The sequence below is a fragment of the Harpia harpyja genome, chromosome 23 (assembly GCF_026419915.1).
Source record: "Harpia harpyja isolate bHarHar1 chromosome 23, bHarHar1 primary haplotype, whole genome shotgun sequence".
Lineage (NCBI taxonomy): Eukaryota > Metazoa > Chordata > Aves > Accipitriformes > Accipitridae > Harpia > Harpia harpyja.
Genome location: NC_068962.1, coordinates 16778124 through 16802290, shown reverse-complemented (window position 1 = coordinate 16802290; position 24167 = coordinate 16778124). Strand labels below are relative to the sequence as shown.

General features: G+C 43.0%; 1 protein-coding gene across 9 annotated transcripts in view; it reads right to left on the bottom strand.

The window, feature by feature from the left end:
* The window catches only part of GRIP1 (glutamate receptor interacting protein 1), a 326610-nt gene that overhangs the window by 203691 nt on the left and 98752 nt on the right, over nt 1–24167 (bottom strand). For 3 of the 9 annotated variants that reach the window (XM_052774397.1, XM_052774406.1, XM_052774400.1), the window contains exon 1: nt 22107–22402. The exons of 1 other annotated variant lie outside the window; for it this stretch is intronic. In XM_052774397.1, the coding sequence (XP_052630357.1) occupies nt 22107–22239 (133 nt within the window). In that variant the 5' untranslated portion in view covers nt 22240–22402. Of the gene's footprint in view, nt 1–22106; nt 22406–24167 lie in introns of those variants that run through there. 5 more of the 9 variants (XM_052774402.1, XM_052774401.1, XM_052774403.1 and 2 more) reach the window with 3 other exon arrangements.

The window sequence follows — 24167 nt, the reverse complement described above, 5'->3', positions numbered from 1 at the left end:
CAAGAAGGTGATAGGGAAAGCACAGGCTCACATACTGCATCCTGGAACATACCGCATCCATTAGACTCTTGTTTGGGGATCATCTATTTCAAAATCTCCTGATTTCAAGCCCATACCAGTCCACCATTTGGCTAACCAAATGTTTCATGGCATGAAAACAGCTTGAGTCCCATGTATACCTAGAGTATGAAGGTCATTTCAACAGACTAGATGAGTGCTCTGTTTAAGAAGCTTGCCTATGCTAACAAATTGGGCAAACTTCCACTGGGCAAAGGATACAGCCCTATTTCCAGGCCAACCACCACACTAGGAGGTGCACGCATGATAAGTTTATTTCAAATATATATGTATGGGAAATCCTTTGATATTTGCATCTAGTTCACAATACCATTTGGTCCGATTCTCAGCATCAACTCAAAAAGTCAAAATTTCTTTTGATTTGGAGTCCACCGTTATTTGAGCTTTTTCTCACAACATCTTGTCAAAGCACTGGCTTGCAATACTTCCCAAACATAAAAGTTACAAAGATTTCAGCTGCCAGTTTCCTCACCTTTTCCCCTTACAATCAGCCTCACCATCTTCAATATTAGCAGAGCTGAGTGCGCAGCTCCCTATCCAGACAGCTCCTCTATCTGAAGATAACTGTAGCAATCTCCTTTATGGGCACTGCTGTTAAAACCAACTACTATAGGAAACGACCACTTACTCATTAGGGACAGACTTACTTTTTCTTCAACAAGGACTACTGGGATGTACCTTCTGCGATATCCAGCTATGCTCTGTCTCGAAAGCGGGTGGTCATGGTCACTTAGCTGTTCCTCATAGGTTGGCGACTTAGGGAGGATGTTTGTTACTAATGGGGAAAACACCGAAAAGTAGGTCAAGTACAACAAAAGGTCACCGGAGGGGAACAAGGATGTTCAAGAGGGAATTCAATTCTTCAAAGCATGCAGAAATGGGGGCTTTGGCAGCTGTGGCATCCAAAGACTGCAGTGGGGGGAAAGCAAACAAAAACCAACAAGTAACCCCCCTTGTAGCCACAGAGGAATTTATCTGTGTTAGTCACTACTACCTGCATTTACATTTTACAAGAAATCACACAAGTTCGGTGCTACTATTCCTAATTTAATTAATAAAAGCATGTGCATTTTAACAAGAATTGGTTCTCCAAAACAGACTGCTCTATAAAACAACTCACTAATCAATATGAGCCCAGTGCTACGCTTGCACTGGGATACGTGACCAAGGTAAAATCTTGAGAGCAAAGATAGAGTAACAGTTTCTAAGTTTTATGGGGAGTACTTGGAAAACAATTTTAACTGTCTAGAGGATGGAACAGTAGTTTCATATTTACATACCTACATTGCATGTGTACACCTGTGTGTATACATCCACCTCATGTCCACACCACTTGCTTGGGGGGACAGGTTCCTCCCCCATAAAAGCAGTTTGGGGCAGCAGCACCTACACTTCCAGAAACGCACAGCGCAAAGGAACGACCGCCTCTGGAAGCATCTTTCCCGTTTGGACCATTTCTAAAACTGCTGCTCAACAGGGCCGGAATGAAATCAGGTAAACATTTAGGAAGACCTTTAAGGAGATGAGGAGAGAAAGGATGCCCATCAGTTTCTTAGGCTCAGTAGAAATGGACAGCGGGGTGGGAATTCCCCTTGGTTTGTAGGTTTACTGCACAGTTTGACTTGGCAAATGCAAAACACGACCCGCGGAGCTGGGGCTGGACCCATGTGCTGTGGGGAGGAAGCTCTGTCTAGACCACAGGTTAATACCATGCCCCCTCCTGTAGCTTAATCGACTCTGGCAATTCATCTCCCCTCTCGGTTCCCATACCTGAAATTTGGGAAGCGGGGACGTAGGCGACTGAAAGGAAAAAAATGCTCTGAGGAAATGAAATTAATCCCAGAGGATTTCCTGACAGAAGAGCCTTTCGCGGCACTCTGACATGTTCTCGGGGCAAAACCACCGTCACGGCTGGCAGTCGGAGCTCAAGCGATGCCTCGGCGCTGCTTCACGCTTGAGCGGAACGGGCGGCTGCGCTGGGGGGTCTGGGCAGGCAGCCGGCCCCGCGCGGAGAGGGAAGGGACACGCCGCCTCGTTCCGCTTTTCATAGATTTTATATACGTGGGGGTTGATCGTATCCGGATATCTAAAATGTGTAAGTAAGAAGGAAAAGTAACAAGGGTCAGACTTGACGGGAAACGCAGGGTACAGCTGCATGAGTGAGAGCAAACAGACCCAAGCGCACCCTGCTCTGGTCTGTCTGCTGTAATGGATGGAACTACTTTTTTCATCTATTTTTAACAGTATTTTTAACTCTCTCCTCACTTAACAGCAAAGGTTGACAAAACCAAGGACAACTAATTACCGGTTATAAAATAAAACTATACAAAGTAAACATTGTGAGTGAAAATAAAAGAAAACAATGATCTTCGATATTTTAATCCCCGCTTTACCACGCTGAAAATCTTGTACAAACATGAAATGTGTACAAACATGGATGTTATCCCCAGCTTTCAGCAGAGCAAAATGAAAAGATTTTGAGCGTCTTTACATTATGGGAAATTCTAGCAGAGTAAGACTTTAAAACAAGAAAAAAAAGCCACCGTAATTTCCATTTTAAGTTTGTTAAACAGCCACATCATAACATCTAATTGCATCTTTTTTTAATGTACTTTCTTGCTACACCCAGAGTTGAGACATTTCTCAGTAAAAGAAAAAAAGTGTTTCCCACCGTCACAAAACACTTTCAAAGCCTCAAGTGACAGCACGGTTTCACTGACAAAACAGTACAGTTTTGTAGCACACAACTGCCTCTACTGCACTCTATTAATTCTTGCCCACTGACATTAAAATCACCCTCTGCATTGTTTGTATTTTAATAAACCTCTCCAGAGTCTGCTTTTAATTAGAGATATTTATACACATACCACACTCCTGGTTCATACCCTTTTATTGGATAATTTTATTTAAATTAGTGTTCAAGAAGCACTGAAAATTCCCACTCCATCTAGCAAGATTTCCTCATTACCACCGAAAGCTTTGATTTCTGCAAACCTGCTTAGAGTGCCCATCACTGTGACTCAATGTATCTAAGAGCTGAACTTTAAGACCATAGAGAATACAAGGAAAAGAACTGTTAATTCATTGCACCTGAATACAAATCCCAGTGTTTTGCTTTGGTGTGGAGGCAGGGGGTTTTTTAGCTTTGAGTGTTGTTTCTCCTTACTCCTTGGGCCATAAAATAGTTCTTCATAACGGGCTTACTGTCAAAGCCCTGCCACACACTCAAGTAGCACAATGATGCTGAACCTATGGCTCTCCAGAAGCATACATCCAACCAGGCGCTGCGTCCCAGCTGCCCCCTTCTCCAGGAGCCTCTCGGGCAAAGCCCGGCTGCCTTGCCCACAGTTGTGGTCCACGTCCGTCTACCAGCAGGTGCTGAGCACACGTCGGATGGAAGAGCAGCTACCGGCTCCCTCAGAAGGGGGAAAGGTGGGAGCTCAGTGTCACAGCCAGAACAAAACACTCCTCTGTATTTGAATTATGTCTGATAAAAAATACAAAGTAATCTGTAATTTTATTAGACTTGATTAGTAACTTTGTGAAGCCGTGGAAGATCAACATTACGAACAAAACTCATGGGGAGACAGGAGACATGCAGCTGTGCAGTAAAAGGAATTCTTTCATTACATTAGTATATTGACTAACTGGATTAACCATGATCTTTGCAGAAGTAAATGCAATCACTCTTACCTGCTTCAAAGGCCTCTTAGTCAGGCCGTGCTTCCTCTAAGTCAAATCGACGTTGACTTTGCAAAGGTTTTTGTACACTACTTACATAAGGTTATGGGCAACCACTCACAGGCAGACAATGTTTCTAAAGAAGCATACAGCTTCTGAGAGATCAAAATGTAGCTCAGAAAACAATCACAGTCACCACAGATGCTACTGCCTTATAATTTGCCTTTTTAAGGCCATCATCTTTTTTGATGCTGGACTTGTGATAATTTGGATCATTTAGAACTTCAGTTTCTCTTTTTTCCCCAGTCTTTTCAAGCTGTGCAACACAACTGCCATCTCTGACACGAGAAGCTACGGGAAATAACAAATGAATACAACCTGGCAGCTTACCTTGAGCGACTCAAGTCCTCAAGGAAACAACGCTGTCTGATGAGAGCGTTCGTAGCCCTCTCCAGCCCATTACGACACGGATCCTCTCGACAGAATCCCCCCTGCCCAGAGCATCTTCCCTCAAGCACCGGGTTGAGCCACAAGCTTGCAGGAAGCCCACTACCAAACTTCATGTTCTGGAGCCCTTTCTGACCTGTCTACCCCATGACTATAAGCCAGCTGCATTATACAAACATCTACTAATATAGCTGCTTTATCATAACGCATCAAGTATATGCCTCTCTCAAAAACGGGGTATTATGAAGAAGCTGGAACAAGTGTTCAGTGAATTAATGCTGCTCTGGAGAGCACTGCAAGCCACTCTAGACAGCACACTGCCCCGCACGCAAGTGGATTTTTAGGAACTGAGTGATTTCTTTCTTCCCAGAAAAGCCAGAAGACTTTTCTTAAAATATCTCAAGTGCGCGCGTGTGTACACCCACACACCAAGTATAATTCACTGCAGTACAGGATTAACACCAACAGCACACAGCCACCGAGACCTCTGTTAGTGCAAAAGATTTGCTGCTTCTCCAGGACCACAGTCGTGGAAAGACATGCTACAAGTCGCAATTTCAGATTATTTGTATCACATGTAGCTATTGGAAATTTCTTGCACTACCATGTCTGATGCCTCAAACAATCCATGCACACTTGCGCACATGTGCGTAAATGAGATATTGTATCATTTCAATGCTCTTCCACAGCACAAGCGTACCTTGAACGACCTCATGAACAGTTAAACATGCAACTAATACACAAGAAATACACTGAAACCACCAAACCAAAATCTACCATCCAGCCTCACTATGCCAAACGCAGCTCTCTGCAACCCAGGCATCATCCTTGCAACATCTGCTATTCCATTAGAGTGGCACAGGGAAACCATGGGGGAGTGACAGCAGGAGCTGAAGATCTGGCCCTGTATGTTTGGGTTCAATTCTGAAAAGAAGAAAAGCAATCTCCAAGCAAGATGTGGGTTTGGTTTAACCTCTTTAAAATGCTCCTTATAGCCACTGCTTGTAACAAAGTCCAAGCTGAAGATTTTGCAGCAAGAATGTTCAAAAGGTACCTCACCTTCCAGTGCACCAGCATTACTATTACATTACAGATCTCACTGTGTTAATCATTAAGAGCCTGGTAACTCCTGTTGAGAGAGAGGTATGATAGCAACGCACAGATGTATTCGCTGACATTTAATATAGTCCCTTTGATTAATTATTAAATCTCTGAAATGAACTTGGTGCTTGAAATGGCTTTTCAAAGCATCCAGTATTCCCATTAGCAAATTAACTTTATTCTCAACAGTTGGCATTAGTTGCTTGGAAACAATTACATTATTTAAGACATCTAAACACACTTCATTTAATCCACCAACCCCCAAACTGGTTTCCCCCAAACTGATAGTCATTCCCTGTTCAACAGATTTACATATTTTTGGTATTCCCTATGTAGCCTGACATTAAATTTTCAAAAATAGCATCTTTGCAATCATTGAACCTGTACTTAATTTCACTCAGTACACCCAGCCATTTTCAAAGTCGAAAGTAAGAAGCATGAAGATTGCTCAAAAAGACAATTCAAATTTTACAATTTTTTATATATATAAATACATAAATAAATGTATATCTCTCTCTCACAGACAAAATCTCTACTCAGGCATAAATACGTGCAGATGAATATAAATTATTCAGGCTAGCCAATCAGTCAGTACAGGAAAAGGTAGTGAATCAAAACACCAAACATATCTAAGGTAAAAATACAATAATTGCAAAGTTGTTTCATTTTTTTCCCTTAATTCAGTAGGTGTCTAAAAAAAAAAAGTAATTTCATACAAACAGCCAATATCTAACCACTATTAATTAGACAAGGAAAAACTCACAGCTATGAGAATTTTACGACTGTAAACAAAGAGTAAACATACCTTGCTGACAAGAAGAATTAACTATTTCTGGTTTTCTTCCTCACCATTTTCAGCAAACTTTATTTTTCCTATAAACGTTTTTAAATGCACTCTTCCCTAATTCTCAAGAAAGTACCGGTTAGGTGAGTAAGCGCAGGATCTGATTTGACCCAAAAAGACTAAAAACAGGAGCTGCTGCATCACCGGTGCCCACGGGGCTTTCGGGAAAGGAGACGAGGGAGAAGCGGGGCAAAGCCAGGAAGCCCCACCAGCCCCCACCACCACCTCAACCGCGGCAGCTCGGCGTAACACCGACCCACGGGGATCTTCAGCAGTCGGAAAAGCTAGAAAAAACCCAGGTCTAATTCTTGGACCACCACCGTCCCTCAACAGACCAAGCTAGGATGTGGCTGAGACACCAGAAGGAAGCTCTGGCCTTCTGCTGGACACTGTTCACGTCTGCTATAGCAGCGCTCCGAACCCGTTCTTTAATTTTATACCGTTCATCAGTCCTACCTGAGGGTCTATGTGGGCCAGTTCGTTTAATTTTTGTAGAAACAAATCTCATTCCCTCACATTTTTCGACATCTTGGTTTCAAATTAAATAAAGCGAGGAAGTGAAAACAAGCCGTCGTCTGTCTCTACAATAGTGGCGGCCCCACTGGTGGCTTCCTAAAAACAAGGTTCCCAACACAGAAATGCCGACACATGAATTTTAGGCAGCTTTAGGACTTAGAATACTCGAAAAAGACAGGCTGACATTTGTAAATAATATCATAATTCTGCATCTCTGAATGGCTCCTAGAGTTAAAGGTTATCCAAAAGTCACAAACCTTTTCGCCAGAGCAGACTCACCATCTTGAGACTGACACACACTGTTCTGTACAGAAAATAATACACAGAGGGGGAAAAAGCCCATCTATTTGCATTCATTTGCACGCTTCATAAAATCCTATGTAGACAAAACTGTTCTTAGCCTTCCAAATCATCAGTATGTCAAGATAAACGAAAGCACACATAGAAACCGCAAAATATTTTGTCTTCAGTAGGACTGTATCTGATGTACCCAAGGAGAAGGCAGCCTGAGGCCAGACTTGGTGCTAAGGTACATCTAGAAACACAGTGCTTATGTCTGCTGATGAGCAGAGATGGGCACGGAGTGGGCATGGACACTGTCCTGTCTCTGGCACCTCCTCACCCAGTGCCTCTGCTCCCATTTTCCACCGTAAACAGCAGAAATATATAGACTGTCAATGAAGTAAAAAAAAAAAAAAAAAGCCACAAAAAAAAGTAAAAAAAAACCCCTCAATTTTCTCCTACACTTCAATCATTCTTCAAGAAATGACAGGATAAGACTTGCTTCACTATTTATCAGCAATTAGTAAATATTAGTAAAAGAAATTGCTGGTGCCCCACATGCCAAGTGCTGTCCGTCAGATCATGACCAGCACAGAAGTATCGACCCCAGGGGACAGACAGGCAGCCTGCTGGGGGACAGACCTGGGAGGAAGATGTCCCCAACACACGCAGGATGGAAGAATGTCTTCGTGTCGATTAAATATTTATTTTCTTACTCCCTACGGCAAAAATACAGAGCTGGGGAAATAATTTACAGACAGAAACCCAAAGATGTTTGAAGTGGTCATAACCCTTGAGGATAGAGGAACTTTGCCTGTTAGGGAGTTTGCTCATTTTTCCCCCCCTCAACAATTCAAACAGGGTCGCTGTGTGGAAATGCAGCTTATCTACACTTGAGGAGCAGCATAAGGGGATTTTGTACGTGCTGTTCTTGAAGTAAGTTTCTGCTCAAAAGTAATGATTCCCGCACCATATATATACACAGACACACACATACTTGAGTCGAAATTTCAACATCAAGTGTTTTTTCCCGTAATAATTGCTCTCACAGGAGAAGCTCCGAGGAAGGAGTGCCCATGCCTGCTCCCCGCCGGCCAACACCACCAGGACCTTCACACAGCAAGGGCAGTCGCTCAGTTCTGCATTACACTTAAGTCTAAAACTGCAGGGACCAAAGCTTTGTATGTTTGATCTCTGCACTCCAACCCTAAGCTCCAGACTTAAATGATTTATTCCACAGTGACTGCGCCTCAGAAGTCCACTGTGTTGCAAGTTCTTCAGGTCCTTCTTTTCACACATCTGGAGAAACAACACTGGGCTGCTCTAGCAGAGGGATCAATATAAACACACGGCTAATCTTTTGCTGCTTCCGATCTTTTACACCCTACCAAAAAGCCTCAAGCTGTCACTTCCCCACACATGCACTTCCTACATACACGTGCAAATGTGCTTAGCTCCTGCCCAAAATGCAGTCTACAACTTCAGCACTCCCACCGGCCTCCATACCAAAGGAAGCACACATTTGTTTGCTTGGATTCTGTAGTAGTAATTGGCTTTCATACAGGAAAGAGCAGCAGTCAGGTCTTCTCTAAAGCTCCACCTGAAACCACTTTCCTCCAAGTGAATAAAAATAAAATAAAATAATAAAATCACTGTACTTGACAGGCATTTTAATGCATTTGATATTTACTACAATACATCTATCTACTTCAGGTTTTGCTTCAGTGGAACAGCATTTTGCAGTCAGTGTTAAATAAGCCTCACTTCCCTCGCCGCCCCCCTTTCCTTCCCCACCCCGTCCCCCAGCAGCATTACAGTTTAAGACATTGTCATTATTATTACAGGTTAAATTTTAAATTTGAAGTGAACGCTCATGTATAAAAGATATTGGCAAGAATAATTGGCTTTTTCAAAGAAAAGAAATCAGCAGTAAACTGTATTAATCAATGATTATTGAATTCTCTGCTCCAGGCTAGTGGTTCCTGCCAACAGTGGTCCTTCAGACCCAGGTTTTCCACTTCAGCTTTAATGAACAAGGCTGAAATCATGCATTGAAATGAAATAATGCAGAACTAATCAACTGGCTTTGTTTTTGAAGTATGAAAAATTTCACTTGCGAACCAAAATGAAATAAAACCGCACATGCTTACAAATTATCTCAGAGCAAACAATCCAGGGATGCTGATCTCTCAGTCAAAATATCTTTTTATCTCTGCCAGAAAGTGGAACAGAGTACAGAAACACAACACAAACAACAAACATTTGGAAGAAACTCTTAGAATTACTGTTTTATTCTACCCATACACACCATTTTCTTTAGGGTTCACTGCTACAGACCCTTATATCTAACCTCTGCCAGTGGGACTGCTCACACTAGTGGAGTTACCCGCACGCCCGGCATTTGCAGGACCAAATCTCAGCTGACCTACAGCAAGGCACTGCCAAGACAAGATAAAACCTCACAAAAACCACTGTCAGCTCTACAAATCTGCTTGATAAAATAAACACCAACCAGGAAAAGTGCAATCACTGCAGACAGATTTTTGAGAGCTTTGTTTTCCATGCAGCAGCTATAAATAAACAAACAAATAAATCTCTCCGTGCATTTTAAGATGCACGGAAAAAACACATTAAAACCCAAGACCGCAATCTCTCAATAAGACAGCTGAATTTGCAGATGCAAAGGCTATCTGAACTTCACTTCCTCCGCTTCTTCCCCAGACAGCTTCCTATTCGCATTTTTTTTTGACCTAAGTTTAAGTTAAGGCATCCCCAGTGGCCTCAGGTCAAGCCTAAAGGCAGGCCATACGCATCTCGAGCTCTAGACCACGCTGTCACATCAGCAACAGACCATCCTCCTGGTTTGCTGAGCAGCACATACAATTCAGTTTCAATAAGTAAGCAGAAAGAGCAGCTGGCAGCCACAATACTAGTAACTTGTGCTTTTTAAAAGAAAAACACATACTGTGGACCATGAGCAGGAGTTTTCCGCTTTGTATTAATAAAGACACACACCTATGCATCCATCCTTTCTAGTCCGAATGTGACTAGAAAGCCCTTGCTTGCATGAGGGTTTAAGTGACTGCAGATGGGATGTGTTACCTTCCTTTGCGATATGATTTGATTTTATGACAAAACTGCAAGGAAAATCTTTCTTAGATTGCAAATTCAGGGGGTACTGTCTACCATAACTGTATTTTTCAAATACTTTAAAGGACTTCAGGATATGTGAAGAGAAAGGGCTTCCAGGCTTCTAATTCAGAAAATTCATGAAATTTCCACTTTGAGAAAACAAAAAAACCCAATAAAACAGGGTCACTCAATTGCCCAAGGGTCAATTGAAGAATTAAAGAACTATACACATCAGCGAAGGGGAGGGGAGTTTAAAAAAAGATGCCACAGTACACAGCAGGCTGAATGTAATACCAAAATACCAAAATGTGTGTTCTTTCATAGGTATCATCACCTAACCTCTCCCTCCACGCTATGGTCCTTGTTACTTTATTAGACTGGACTTCAAAAAAGGACAAATTTTCCAGATTCCACAAGCTGAAATTAGGAGCCTACAGGCTGATAAAGCATCCAGTGATCTTCTGGGAAGCCCTGATCATTTCCAGTCACTACAGTAATCAAAAGAAAAACTCAGGACAATTCACTTATTAACCTATTACAGTTTTTTAAATACAGCTGGTTTCTCAGATTCTTTTTAAAGTTTAATTTAGCCATGCATTTAATAAATATAAACTGCTACCAAGAAAATATCAACAGTAATTATAGGAACAATTTTAACTGTTTAGAGAAGCAGTTTAAATGAGCAGAAGTGATCATGAGTGTTTATTAATTACCTTCTGTAGGTTAATCAAAATCAAGTTAAATTTTTCTCCTTATTTGTACATGTCCCTATATCAGTTAGTGGTAGTTTACATATATCTAAGGCCATAAAGCTGCTGCTACTTATCATCCATTAATTAATCATATAAGACATACTCCCCAAGTCATCAAGACTTCAAAGACATTTTATCACAAAGTAAGAGATCACTGACCAAAACTACATTTTCCTTACCTGCAAATTCACTGACAATTTACCAGTGCATAAAATACCAACATATTGAAGCTATGTAAGAATGCATTCCAAGCAATTACTTTCACAGAATTTTAAAAATTGTCTTAATAAAATATTGTGAGAAATATAGAGGGTTTGAGCATTTTCTGTATATCAAAGCTATTTTCATACAATGGAGCAGCGTGTTACCTTGGCCACCTTCTCTACTCACATTGATGTAACCTCCTGAATAATTATGCCACCAGCACCACATTTTTGTAACAGACTTAAACCAACAGCTACTAAACTTCTGTCATTATCTATGAGAAAGAAAACAACCTACTGTGAAGGGACATGTGGCTGTAAAAAGCCCAATTATCTGTACAGCACAAAGGACCACCAACTCCAGGCTGTAACTAGAACGGCCTTCAACAGTTTTGCTCACTCTCTGGAAACAATTTGCATGACACAATCTGCCCTACAAAATCCACAGCCGTTCAGATGCTTTATAAGAGCCCAAGTTCAGAGAAGTAGTGAAAAAAAACCAAAAGAAACTAGAAAGGAGCACTGTTTTCTACCCACCCAAGAACAAAACACAAACACTGAACTGCAGTACACAAATCAAGTCCCAGTTACAAAATGGTAACGTCCAGTGCTTTCTCCATCCCTCGCGATACGCTCAGGAGCAGCGGTATTTTAAAGGGATGGCCACACTCTTTCCAGTAGACAAACCTCTCCCTCCCTGCCCTCCTGTGCCTGAATAAGCCAGCAAAGGTACACGTGATGACCGGGAGAGCAGAGGGATGTTATCAAAACCTACCACATCCCTAAACATTCTTCTGGTTTTGTAATTATGTTTAGAGTATACTGAGAAAAACGTAAACAAATCGTTACTGCCCTAAGCTTGAGAAGACTTCTCTCTTTTTTCCAGGCAGGGTATGGCACAAGCGAACGGCAACAGATTCAGAAGTGCTGGGGGTGCCTGCCTAACTCCTCTGGGAACCTTCTGGGAAGCCCAGGTGAAATATGGGCCAAGTTACAGAGGGAGCACTTCGGAGACTACCAAAGCGTCACTAAATTCCTTGGGATTTCAGCGGGGCCAGCAGGTCCACCGTCTTGCTGCACTCCATTTAATTACTGACGGGCAGTTACAGCCACCAGCCTGAACAGCTTTGGTCTCTCCGTTTCAGAATTCACTCCCGTCTCCTTTTAGCAATGAAAGGGAACATAGCGTTTTCATGACAAGCCACATGAAATTCTACCACCACTCAAAGGAAAATCCGTGTTCCTGCTTTCCGAATTGCAAATGCCACTGGACGTATTTAGATTTACTGACAACTGACCTGAGCACTGCTGCTGGCAGCCCTCTGCCAGGGATCCAGGCTCTCTCCCAACTTTCCTTCACAGGCATCTTCTAATTTCCCCTAAACTAGGCTGTCAGACGCAACATCCCTATCAGACAACGTGGCAAAATCCCTTTTGATTTCCAAGCATTCAGCGCTAATACAGCTGGCACCGCAGCCCGCAGCTCCTGCTGTGACTCATCTCTTGTTGACTACACAACTTAACTGGGGTCCTGCAAATGGGGCGCAGGTAGCAGGGCTTTAAATTATTTTCTACTCTAACCTGCAGAAAGCAAGAGCAAAAAGCTAATATCACTCTGTATTTAAAATATGTATTTGTGTACCACTCATTTTTACTGCATTTATTTGGAACACATTAGGAATCCTTTGGTGTTTTTTTTAAATAGAGATGCTACCAGCTGACAGAATAGCAACAGGGTGTATTGTTGAGCCCCAAGTTTCCCCCTCTGAGAGAGGGACAGTGTTATCAAAACAACATAGACCTGAGCAGCCACAGAGCTTGTTAAATTGCAAACAAATCTGAAACCACCACCTACGGAGTTAATACTTCACATGGTATCTGCGTACTTTTGGTTTCACTTTCTTTTTCGTAGTTTCATTCAAACAGTATTTCCCCCAGAGCTGTCTTTAATCTCTCTTTTCTCCTTTCTGCCTTCCACAGTCCTTCTTTCTTCTATAGCCAAAGTTCCCTCTCATAAAATCACATAATATTTGAGGTGGGAATGGCTCTCTGGAAGTCCTCTGGCCCAAGTCCCCTGCTCAGAGCACAGCCAGCTTTGAAGTCAGATCTCACTTAAATAGGTAGATCAGGGTGCTTGCAGCCTTGTCCAGTTAAGTTTTTGGTATCTCCAAAGAAATTGCTCACTGTCCCATAAATATCTTCCCTTCCACCTCTGTCCTCCTCAACTCCACACCCAAGCAGGTACACACAGGTCTTACAAGCACCAAGCCTACACCTATGAGCCTAATTTTGGCACCTGGAAAACCACCTCTGATGGCCAATCTCCGGCATCAGCTTCATGCCGAAGACGTGGTGTCTGTGTGCCTTGCACAGAGGCTCCAGACTGTAAATGGTGTTCAGCGAGTACAGAACAGGCCGGGCAAACCGAAGAGTTCATTCCTCGCCTTCCCTCTGAGGGGCTGCAGGAGCCGAGCCGCGAGGTCTCCGCAGTGGTGAGATCTCACACCTCCTCCAGCACCCCGCTGCTCCCGTTCAGTTGGGCTCTTCCCTCGGCCACTTTTCCAAGGAGAGTTCTCCTTGAATGTCTCTCATCATCTGTTCAAAGTGCCCAGGGAGAGCCAAAAAATAAACCCGATTCCTCCCTCCTCAGTCCCACAGCTGCCCACGGTGCTCCTAGTGTCAGTACGGGGACTGTACTAAAAAATGCACTTGAAGTGCTACGGGTGTGATCAGACCCTATGGGCACTCACCAAATTTTACTTCTGCCACCAAGGAGATTTTCGTTCATTTACAGCGAGTATTACGTCCGTAACCTGCCATTATGGAATTTCCACTGCATGCTAAAACCCAAGGAACTGCTGCTCCATATTCTCTACTACCTGCACACACACACACACACACACACACAAAAACCATTAACAAAGCAAACCGCAAGCTGCAAGTGCCAGATTTGAGAATTGCTAGCAAGCCTCAATTCGGCCTCCTTTTGCATATGCATTACAACACGATCTTTAATTACCTGATCTCCTACTTTTTGCATGAGGCCTTGTCTCATTTAATGCCCAAAATAAATGATTTCAACTACACAAAAAATTATTCAAGACCTTGCTTTCCCCTCATTGCTCAAAGTGGAATTCCATGCCTTAGTTCCCACGCACTATTCAAGCCCTTCTCTCCGGACAGTTTCTTCCTGAGCTCTTCTACGGTGCTCATCACTGTAGCATTCGAGAGCTTAGCAAACACTAATTTACTTTCATAGCATACTGGAGAGGTACCATTAACCTCATTTCATAGGTGGAGAACTAGAGCACAGAGAGATTATCATCAAAGGTATGCAACAATTTAAAGGTTGCAGCCTGAGATGCCTTATGGCTGGATTTTCAGAACAGTCAGGCTTATATAATTTTTATACATACAGAGCATACTTCCCTTGGCATGCTACAGCAACTCGTGCCAAATATCTGCAAATTCAAGCTCTCAAGTCAGGGAAACCGAGGGATGAGCCCCGACGGGAAGGGTGGTGGGAAGGCCAGGCACAACGCTGTGCCAGGACAACGCTGCACAGCCTCTGCCACACACCGAACCCATCACAAGTGCCACAGCGAAACCAAGCAGATGCTTCTTCGTTAAGGACTCATTAAAGAGAGGCCAAATTAAGGTTCTGTAGGCACCCTTAGTTCTACTGCCTTTTAAATTTGGAGTACGCGTCCTCAGAACTGCGATAGTCTTGCATGCTGATTTGTGTATCATTTTCTGGGTTTCAGAGGGAAACCAGAAAATCCTCTGAACAAAACCAGTAGCATTCAGGTGCCCGGGTCATCAGCAGTCTGGTCATCACAGACTGCTGCACCCAGCCACAGCACTACCCCTGCTCTTTTCTGCTGAAAAACATTACACAAAGCTGCCTAGTAATTTCTGCAAATATGATGACTACCTAATTTGCCTTATACAAATACTATCTATGGTAAACAGGTGTTTATATTCATGCTCATGATTAATTATAGCTGCTGGTGTGCCCTGCTGAAGAAACACAGCAACCATTCAATAAATGTTTATAATCTCATCAGCAAAGGGCTTATATTGTTGTTTCCTACTTTGTTCCGCTAATTGTTTTAAGTTTTCCATTGGAACTGAAAGCCAATATTAAAACTGACACCTCAGTAGTTGCTTATACCTCTCTCTTTAATCTTAGTTCACAACACCTGATGTTTCATTCACTTCACAACATCCAAGGGGAAAAAATAATCGCATCACTACATGTTCATGATGTAAATTGACAAAGTCATGATTAAAACCATGAACTTACACATCATTTCAGGAAGTAGGAAGTCCAGATCTCTCTAAATTTCATCGTTTGAACCTAAATATCATATATTCTAGGTACACTAAAATATAAAGGGTGCCAAATTCTCTAAAACGCTGAAGGTACAACCTCACACCAGCAGCCACTGTAAGAGGAAGAAGGCCTATAACGAATACATTTCTTGAGCAGGGAAAATCAAGATCTTTAATTATTCAGTAAAGAATAGGACTGGAAAGTAAATGAAAGAAAAGTAGCACAGAAATTGTACACTCGTAATTGCTAGCAGGGAGAATTGTTTACACTTCGTGCAAAGAATTATATAACTCAGGTCTCATTTTTTTCAGTGACTTAAAATAAATAAGCTGGTTTCCCTCAAGTAACTCTAAAGCAATGTTTTACCATCCATGCTCTGTGCTGCCCCAGCAGTCTAAGGGCCACTTGCAGAAGAGCCACAAAGGGTCATTTAAAAAAGTAATCCTATCGCTAACAAACTTAAACTGGCTGTTGCACCACTGCTTTAGGAAAAAAATGTAAAATTTCTGTGGAAAACAGACAGAAATACTGAAGAACTATAATCCATTAATAAAAATCTCCAGGGTCCAATAATCATGAAACAGTCATTAAGGAGAAGGAAATAAGAAGCTTTAATAAACCTTAGCTATTTTAAAAAAGATTATTTTCATTGTGTTTTCAAGGTCTGCCACATTCTGTGCTCAAGTTACCAAGCCTTTTTTCTAGGCTGCAACAAATGTATTACCTTTAGTTTCAATGAAAGCCGAGATTTTACTGTACTGACAAGACAAGATCTGTGACGGGAGAAGACACCCTCCTCCCCCCCGCACACACACCCAATTAAACTGCAGACTAGCAACACGCACTCTTTGTAAAATGAAAAGCGGTTGTCCTGCATTCCTCGCCCTTAAGATCAATTAACATCTCTGCAACCCGAGCTACAGATATTCAATGCCCCTGTCACCACATTACTCATAAAACCATTAACTCTTTTACAGCCCCAATCAAATCCACGAGACTGCTGCAAACAAGAACTATTTGTACCAATTTACCAAATGGAGAAAATCTTGACAAGAGTGATGCTGCTACTGGCCGTAGCATTACAAAACCATAGGCATATCACTTCCTTTGGTGTTTTGTCTTAGTGCTATTTCAGTACCAAGTCTCTTCTATCAATATTTAATACAGCTTTAAAGCCACCCAGGGTATGAAATGCAAAGACATTTGTCAGTAAGATTCTGGCATCTGAGGGAGTTTCTGCACCATAACATTGAGTCATGTTGGTGAATAATGCCCAAGTGGAGTTTTTCTGCTGACATCATCCCTAATACTGTATCATATACCCAATATCCATTCTGGACTTGTGCAAAGCATTTGACACTGTCCTGCATGACATCCTTGTCTCTAAATTGGACAGACGTGGATCTGATGGATGGACCACTCGGTGGATAAGGAATTGGCTGGACAGTTGCACTCAAAAAGAGTTGCGGTCAACTGCTCGATGTCCGAGTGGAGAGCAGTGACAAGCGGTGTTCCTCAGAGGTCGGTATTGGGACCAGCACCATTTAACATCTTTGTCGGCGACATGGACAGTGGGATTGAGTGCACCCTCAGCAAGTTTGCCAAGGACACCGAACTGTGTGTGCAGTCGACACGCTGGAGGGAAGGGATGCCGTCCAGAGGGACCTGGACAGGCTTGAGCGGTGGGCCTGTGCGAACCTCATGAAGTTCAACAAGGCCAAGTGCAAGGTCCTGCACACGGGTCGGGGCAATCCCAAGCACAAATACAGGCTGGGCGATGAGTGGGTTGAGAGCAGCCCTGAGGAGAAGGACTTGGGGGTATTAGGGGGTGAAGAACTGAGTATGAGCCAGTGATGCACGCTCACAGCCCGGAAAGCCAACCGTATCCTGGGCTGCATCAAAAGCAGCGTGGCCAGCAGGTCGAGGGAGGGGATCCTGCCCCTCTGCTCCCCTCTCCTGAGACCCCACCTGCAGTACTGGGTTCAGCTCCGGGGTCCCCAGCATAAGAAGGACACGGACCTGTCGGAGCGGGTCCAGAGGAGGGACACAAAGATGATCAGGGGGCTGGAGCACCTCCCCGATGAGGACAGGCTGAAGAGAGTTGGGGTTGTTCAGCCTGGAGAAGAGAAGGCTCTGGGGAGACCTTGCTGTGGCCTTTCAATATATAAAGGGGGCTTATAAGAAAGACAGAGAAAGCCTTTTTATCAGGGCCTGTAGGGGTAGGACAAGTGGTAATGGTTTGAAACTGAAAGAGGGTAGATTTAGATTAGATGCAAGGAAGAAGTTCTTTACTGTGAGGGTGGTGAGGCACTGGCACAGGTTGCCCAGAGAGGTTGTGGCTGCCCCATCCCTGGCAGTGCTCAAGGCCAGGTTGGATGGGGCTTTGAGCAACCTGGTCTAGTGGAAGGTGTCCCTGCCCATGGCAGGGGGTTGGAACTAGATGATCTTTAAGGTCCCTTCTGACCCAAACCATCCTATGATTCTATGATTTCAACTAATTATTCCCAGATTTCAGTCAACAAAGAGGACATTTTCAACTCTGAGTTATATAAAACTTGCAGTTTTTCCATTTTGCCTTATTTGCTAGGCTAGAAGTCAAATACCTTCACTTTCCAATGATGACACGGGGAGAGAGATGGGACAATTAATGGAAAGAAGGGAAAGATCATTACATGCATTTTGGAGGCAAATTCAAAGAGGTTATTGTCCTAAAACTGAGGAACCAGGTGATTCTTACACAAGAATTGTGGAAGTATTAATAAAGGGCATCAAGCAGAAAAACGATAACATGACTTTACCACAGAGACACTATGTCAGACTACTTTGTCTAAAATATCAATGCTCTTGTCAAACAACATATACTAGGCCTTGACAAAGGATAGAAGAAAATTATTTGTGGGACTCTGAGTGACTAAATGGAACATTTTAAGGTCAGGGCTAAAAAAATGGGACTTTTCAGGTTAGTGGGACTTTACTAGCAGAATTCTTTAGACATTGGTTTTTGGGATCATTCTTCAATATTTTCATTGCATCAACACAGAAAATAAAATCTCTATGCCAATGGACTATGCTGCTGACATCATGTTGCGAGGAACAACATAACAAGAACCACCACCAATGAAAACAGAGTACCTTTCAGGAGGAGATGGATTACAGAAACCAGAAGTAACATAAATGAGACAAAATTTAACAGTAAGCGTTCACAGCAATGCCCTCTGGACCCACATGGGCAGATCGTGACAATCACATTTTGTGCAACCTGCGAGGTTCCAAAACCGTTTGGAAAAAACCCAAACCCTTCCACGTGTTTTGCTAAATAAAAGACTTAGTTGTAAAACCAGACTGGGGTGGAGGAAGAAGGGGGTTGTGTTTGTTTTGGTCAGAGGTGACCAAATCAGGCTGGGTCCCAAAACCACCTTCCTGCTCAAGACTAGGCTGAAACTCAAAGGTCTTGGCAAAACACCCTGACTCCAGAGAAAGGACATATGTCATTTTTGGAAGCATTCCAGGCAGCTCTGCTACACAGCATTCCTGACGTTCACTATCAGTCTTGGTAATAATATAACAAGGGGCTTTTTCATGCAAAGCCTCATTAAAAGGAACAAGTTGAATGGCAGTGCCGTAATGCTGTGCAAGATAAATATAATGCTTTTTAAAGCGTTTTATGCAATAAGCACCAACTTGTCTGAGTAGGTTGGGTAGCAATTTCATCACCCACTATGTTCACACTACAAAGTCTCACTGAAATGAGCATGACACCTGCACTACTCATGTCAATATGTGTTTGCGTACCAAAATTATTTTAGTTATTCTAGCGTTACATAGCGTAGAAAGAGACTCTTCAGAAAGACAGGAGAGGTGATGTTGCATGTCAAAACAAGGATATCCATTTAACTGAACCCAAATGGATGAAATGTCCAAGCAAAAAGACATCTGACTCGAGAGCTGGGGTCTCTTTTTTTACCCAGGGAGCTTTAAGCACTACTGCACCTTCCTTTCATCCAGCTGTGTCTCAATATCACAGCTAATGTGGTCTTCCATGACAAAGCTTCAGAGAAGTAAAGACAGTATACCTAACAGCAGGAGCTACAATATCCCAATATCCAGGCACAGCTGGGCTGAGGACAAACTAGAGTCACCTTTTCCCTCTGATTCCCAGAGGCCTATTCTATTTTTAACTTTGTTTTCTTTCTGTTTGATCCTTTGGTTATTCTAATGTAGCTTCTGCATTTTTCCATTAATTCTGCCTCCATATAACACTCTAAGCAATACTACAAAGTGGGGAAGAGAGACTAACAAGCTCATAAAGTGATTGGCTCAGACAATCTTCAAATGCACTGGCTAACTGGATATGTAACTCATAAAGGACGACAGAGGAGGGCTGGATAACAATGCAGTGAGAGGAAACTAAATCTAAAAAAGCTCCAACTCCATTCAGTTGAATGAACAACAGGTCTTTGATTTCACTAGCTCTGATATTCTGAAAATCATACCAATATATACGATCTTATTCTCAAGCACGCATTCTTCTAAGCATACAAATGAAGAAGGAATGGCTAGTAAAAGCTCTGCAATTATTCTAAATTTGCACTGTAAACAGCGTAACACCAGATCATAATTAAATTAAATATGAAACATTTCATTGTCCCCATTACATGAAATTCAATTTCAAGAGAGCATTTATAGTAGCACCAGCAGCAGCTTTTCACATTTTGCACATTGCTTTAAGTAGCTACCACACCTATCGAACCAAAACGGTGACACATACAGTACACGGAAAGACCAGACAAAAGAAGCACTTGAGGAGCAATTGCATTTGATGTGGAATCTCTATAAAGACTCCAAGGCTCGAATCTCCTGGGACACGTTAAACTGCAAGAAGTTGCAAACTCCTTGTGCACCCAACTCTGTAGGACTGTGCACTATTTTGACCATTCGGTCTGAGAATTGTGATCACTGTTGTGCACACCACTTCAAAACCTGACACAGATTCATCCAGTCTGAAATACTTATGACCTCCACAGGCTGAAGTATGTACTATCCTTTTATTTTCTAAGTAGAATAAAGGGAAAAACCTATTAAATATTTGGCTCAATCTTAGTGCCTTACATTAAGTCAAGAGTTAATAATTTATTAATCAGCATTCAAGAAATCCTTATTACATGTGACAGTTTTTGGAGGGGTTTTGCTTTCTTATTTAAAAGACCTTCAAGAACAGTCAGCTAGGGAAATATTTTGACATACTGCTTTGACACGTTCCTTTGATTTGCATATTAAAGCAAGAAAAAGTTACGTGCTTTCACTAACATGTATCATTTTCACATTTTTCAGTGCTAAGTAGATTTAAAATTTTTAGTTCTTGTGTAGAAGATTTTATGTTAGTGTGTTACCCATTACGACTGCATTGCCCCAAAATAGGTCTTTTTCTTATAAGAACTGCATCTTAACAACACAGATAAATTGTAAGATTATCAGCATGGTGAATTTTCTTAAAAATGGAAAGAGATCAAGATTGTATGAAGGAGAAACCCAGTAAACAACCAAACACCCTACATTAGTTTACTTTTGGAGACAGGCAAGCATGGAGCACTGGGAGAAAACCAAGAAGAAAATCTCTTTCTTCCTAATTTTCCACAGGATAGCAGTACTCTGGTGCTGTAAGGCACAAATGCATTCATCGTTTTGTCTTAAAACAAATATAAGGTGCTTATGATTTATTTCAGCAAAGTGGAAACAAAGCCAAATGATGCAAAAAAGATACCGACAGCCCCTCAACATAGTACAGAACAACAACAAAAGTGCATCAAACTTCAGCTGCTCAACGAAAGGCACAGCTTCACTGCAAAGCTCCCAAACCCCCGGCCAGAACAGCAGAAACCTTTTAAAAAGGTCGTTTCTGCGCATGACCAGTTCTACGGCCGACACCTCGCCCTGCCAGCGCTGCCCAACTCCCCGGGCAGGGGCTGAGCGTGGCTTTCCTCCCACCATCCCTGGGAGCACCTCGGGGCACGTCCCCTCCTCCGGGAGAAGCCCAAGGCAGCCCGGCAGCTCCGAAGCCTGACAGGTAGAGGGGACGAACCCGAAGGAGCTGCAGGGGAACAAGGCATACTTTGCACAGACTTCCGAGCAGGCAGTTTATTTTTGTTTGGGGAGAGCTGCTGCTGTCACGTGAGCGTAAAGCAAACAAAACCCACCATGTAATTCTTCACGAGTGGTCCTGGACCTGCAGCGTGGAAGCAGCCCACTTGAGTTACTACCAAAAAGACCAGGTCACAGCAGAGGCTCAGAGGACTGGCTCTCCCTCGGTAATAACCATTAATCTCCAACTTACCAATGAGTGACTACTGTCTTTATAGAGCTTTAAAAATATCCATGCGGCTTTCCAAAAGCACTCTGCAAGGGCTGCCGCCACCCTGTCACTTCTCAACACCAAGTGTTACAACAAAAGGTTTCCAGCAGACTCAATTAACTGCACCTGAAATCTCACCGGGTTTGCAGACAGACCCCGCTTACTTTGAGAGCAGCTGTGCCACTTCAGCTGCTTTGTATTGTTCATCAGCAGTCACAGCCAGATAAAGCCCTATCAGGGACCAACCTTTAAATACTCACGTGAGGCTCAGATTCTAGCAAGGGAGGGATACCATTTGCGTTTTGGGGGTTTAGGGTTTTTAAAAATCTTAAAAGCATAACATTTATCACAACCAAAGGAAAATGAGGTTATGCAAAATACTTACTTCGAAAATGCTCTGAGGCATAATAGTAGACGTCCTCGTAGCCCTCGTGGTAATCCTCCTCTGGCCGGTACTTTTTGCCTTTTCTTCTTCTCGATCTCCTTATCTGCTTGACGAAGCCCAAGAAGCGCTCCATCTCCTTCCTCAGCAGCACCAGCCGGCAGCCCCCTTCGCCCTCTGCTTCACAAAGAGCTGTCCCAGCATGAACCGACCGCAAGCACCGGAGCAAAGCTGCAGCCTCTGACCAGCCGCTCCGGTACCACTAAGAAACCCCTCCCTTATCTCAGCTGTGACTAGGAAGCATATTGTTTTCCCTTTTTTAAAAAAAAAAAAAAAAGGGGGGGGGGGTGGACTTTATCAAATCTACTGACTAGAATATTTCAACATGAAAATAGACAAAGGAAGAAAATATTAAAGCTAAAGGAGAAAGTCAGGATTTCAAGCAGTTATTAAACAGCAGAGGACAAAGTTGAAGAGACCTGCCTGCCAGCAAGGGGAAGCCCAGCACTGAGAGCTCCCTGTCCTGTGTCTCCATCATTTGAAGAGGGGCTGGGAGGCGGGGATCGATGTTAGTCAATGGACTGAACCACATCTCAAGGCAAAACAGGTTTTCATTTGCCAGTTAAACCCTGCCCTCGTATTTACCCGGGCGCAGGCTCGGAAGCCCGTTTGATTTCATTTGGTGTAAGAAGAGGAAACACGCCGATCCATTTCTGGCATCACGTATGCTGGATGAATAAATAGCAAAGTGGTTTAATCCATACACACAGCCCACTCACTGGCAAGTGTGTGCTGAATGTGTTAATTGGAGCAGCAGGGAGAAAGCTCGGCAGCTGTTAAAAAATGACACATATACCCACTGGGCATTAGTGTATTCTAATCACTGCTAGATCTAAACATTAAAAGGCACTCCACAGACAGGTCTCCTATAGAGCCGGCCAGCCTATATGGCAATAGGCAAACAAAGAAAGCGACATCACAAGCATACCGCGCCGATACTCCTTTAAAATCCCAGCAGAGTTTAAGAACTTTAAGGTACGGCAGACTACCCTTCACACAGGATGACAGGAGCAAAAAGCCTGAAAAGGCGCTGGCTCTCTTCTCTCACTGCGTGCCTGAATCCCACACGCATTCCCTAAGATAAGGCTGGAATTTCATCTGTGTTTCTGATGAAGTTTCCCCCCCGCACGAGAACAAAAGCAGTGCGTGCTCGAATCCTATCACATTGACATCCGCCACGGGGGGTTTTTTGTGACTGTGCTCCCGCGAGCCAAGTGAGGTCTCTAGTCCAGCAGGACCTCTCCTGTCTGCTGGCACAAGTCAGGGAACCATCAGTCAAACCACGTGCCGAACACGGTCACCTGCACCCATGCTCGCCCGAGATACCGCTTTGCACCCATGAGCATAAGGAGGTCAGAGAGTCTTCCTGTAAAACAGATTTTACAGGATCATCATCTGGAAAATGAAGAGCACGCAGAGGTGGGATTAATTTCTGGTGATGCAGACATTTCAGTGAGTCATTTTGCAGAGAGCAAACCAGGGCAGTGTTTTTAAAAGCATAAAAAAAGTAAAGCAAAAGCCAAGATTACCATTTATCATTGTTTCAACAGAAGTATGCAGAGATTGATCAGAATTCCGTTGGGATTTTCTGGTTTTGAAACATGTAAGTTATTAGTAGAGGTCAGCTAGACCTGCTATCTGAGGGCCCTAAAACAAACGCACGCTGAAAGCAGGCACTGGAACTCTTTTGGGCTTGTTCCAGCTTCCCAGGTATTTTAAAACAATATTGTCACAAAAACACATCCATTTTATCCATAAAAGCTCAAAAAAACCTGGATGCTCCTACCAAGCTCCCCATAGGAATACAGACTCATCCTCCTTGACCTTACCAGCCCCTGCTTTTCCACTGTGAAAATGCAGCCGCTGTCACTAGCTGATGAATACCCCAAGGGCACCACCAGAATTATTTTTGGTGTTAACTTCTATAAGGAGGTTGTGTTTTATTACAAGTCTGTTTGTATCACACAGCTTTCAACTTTCAAAGGGTAAAGACCTTAGAGAAAT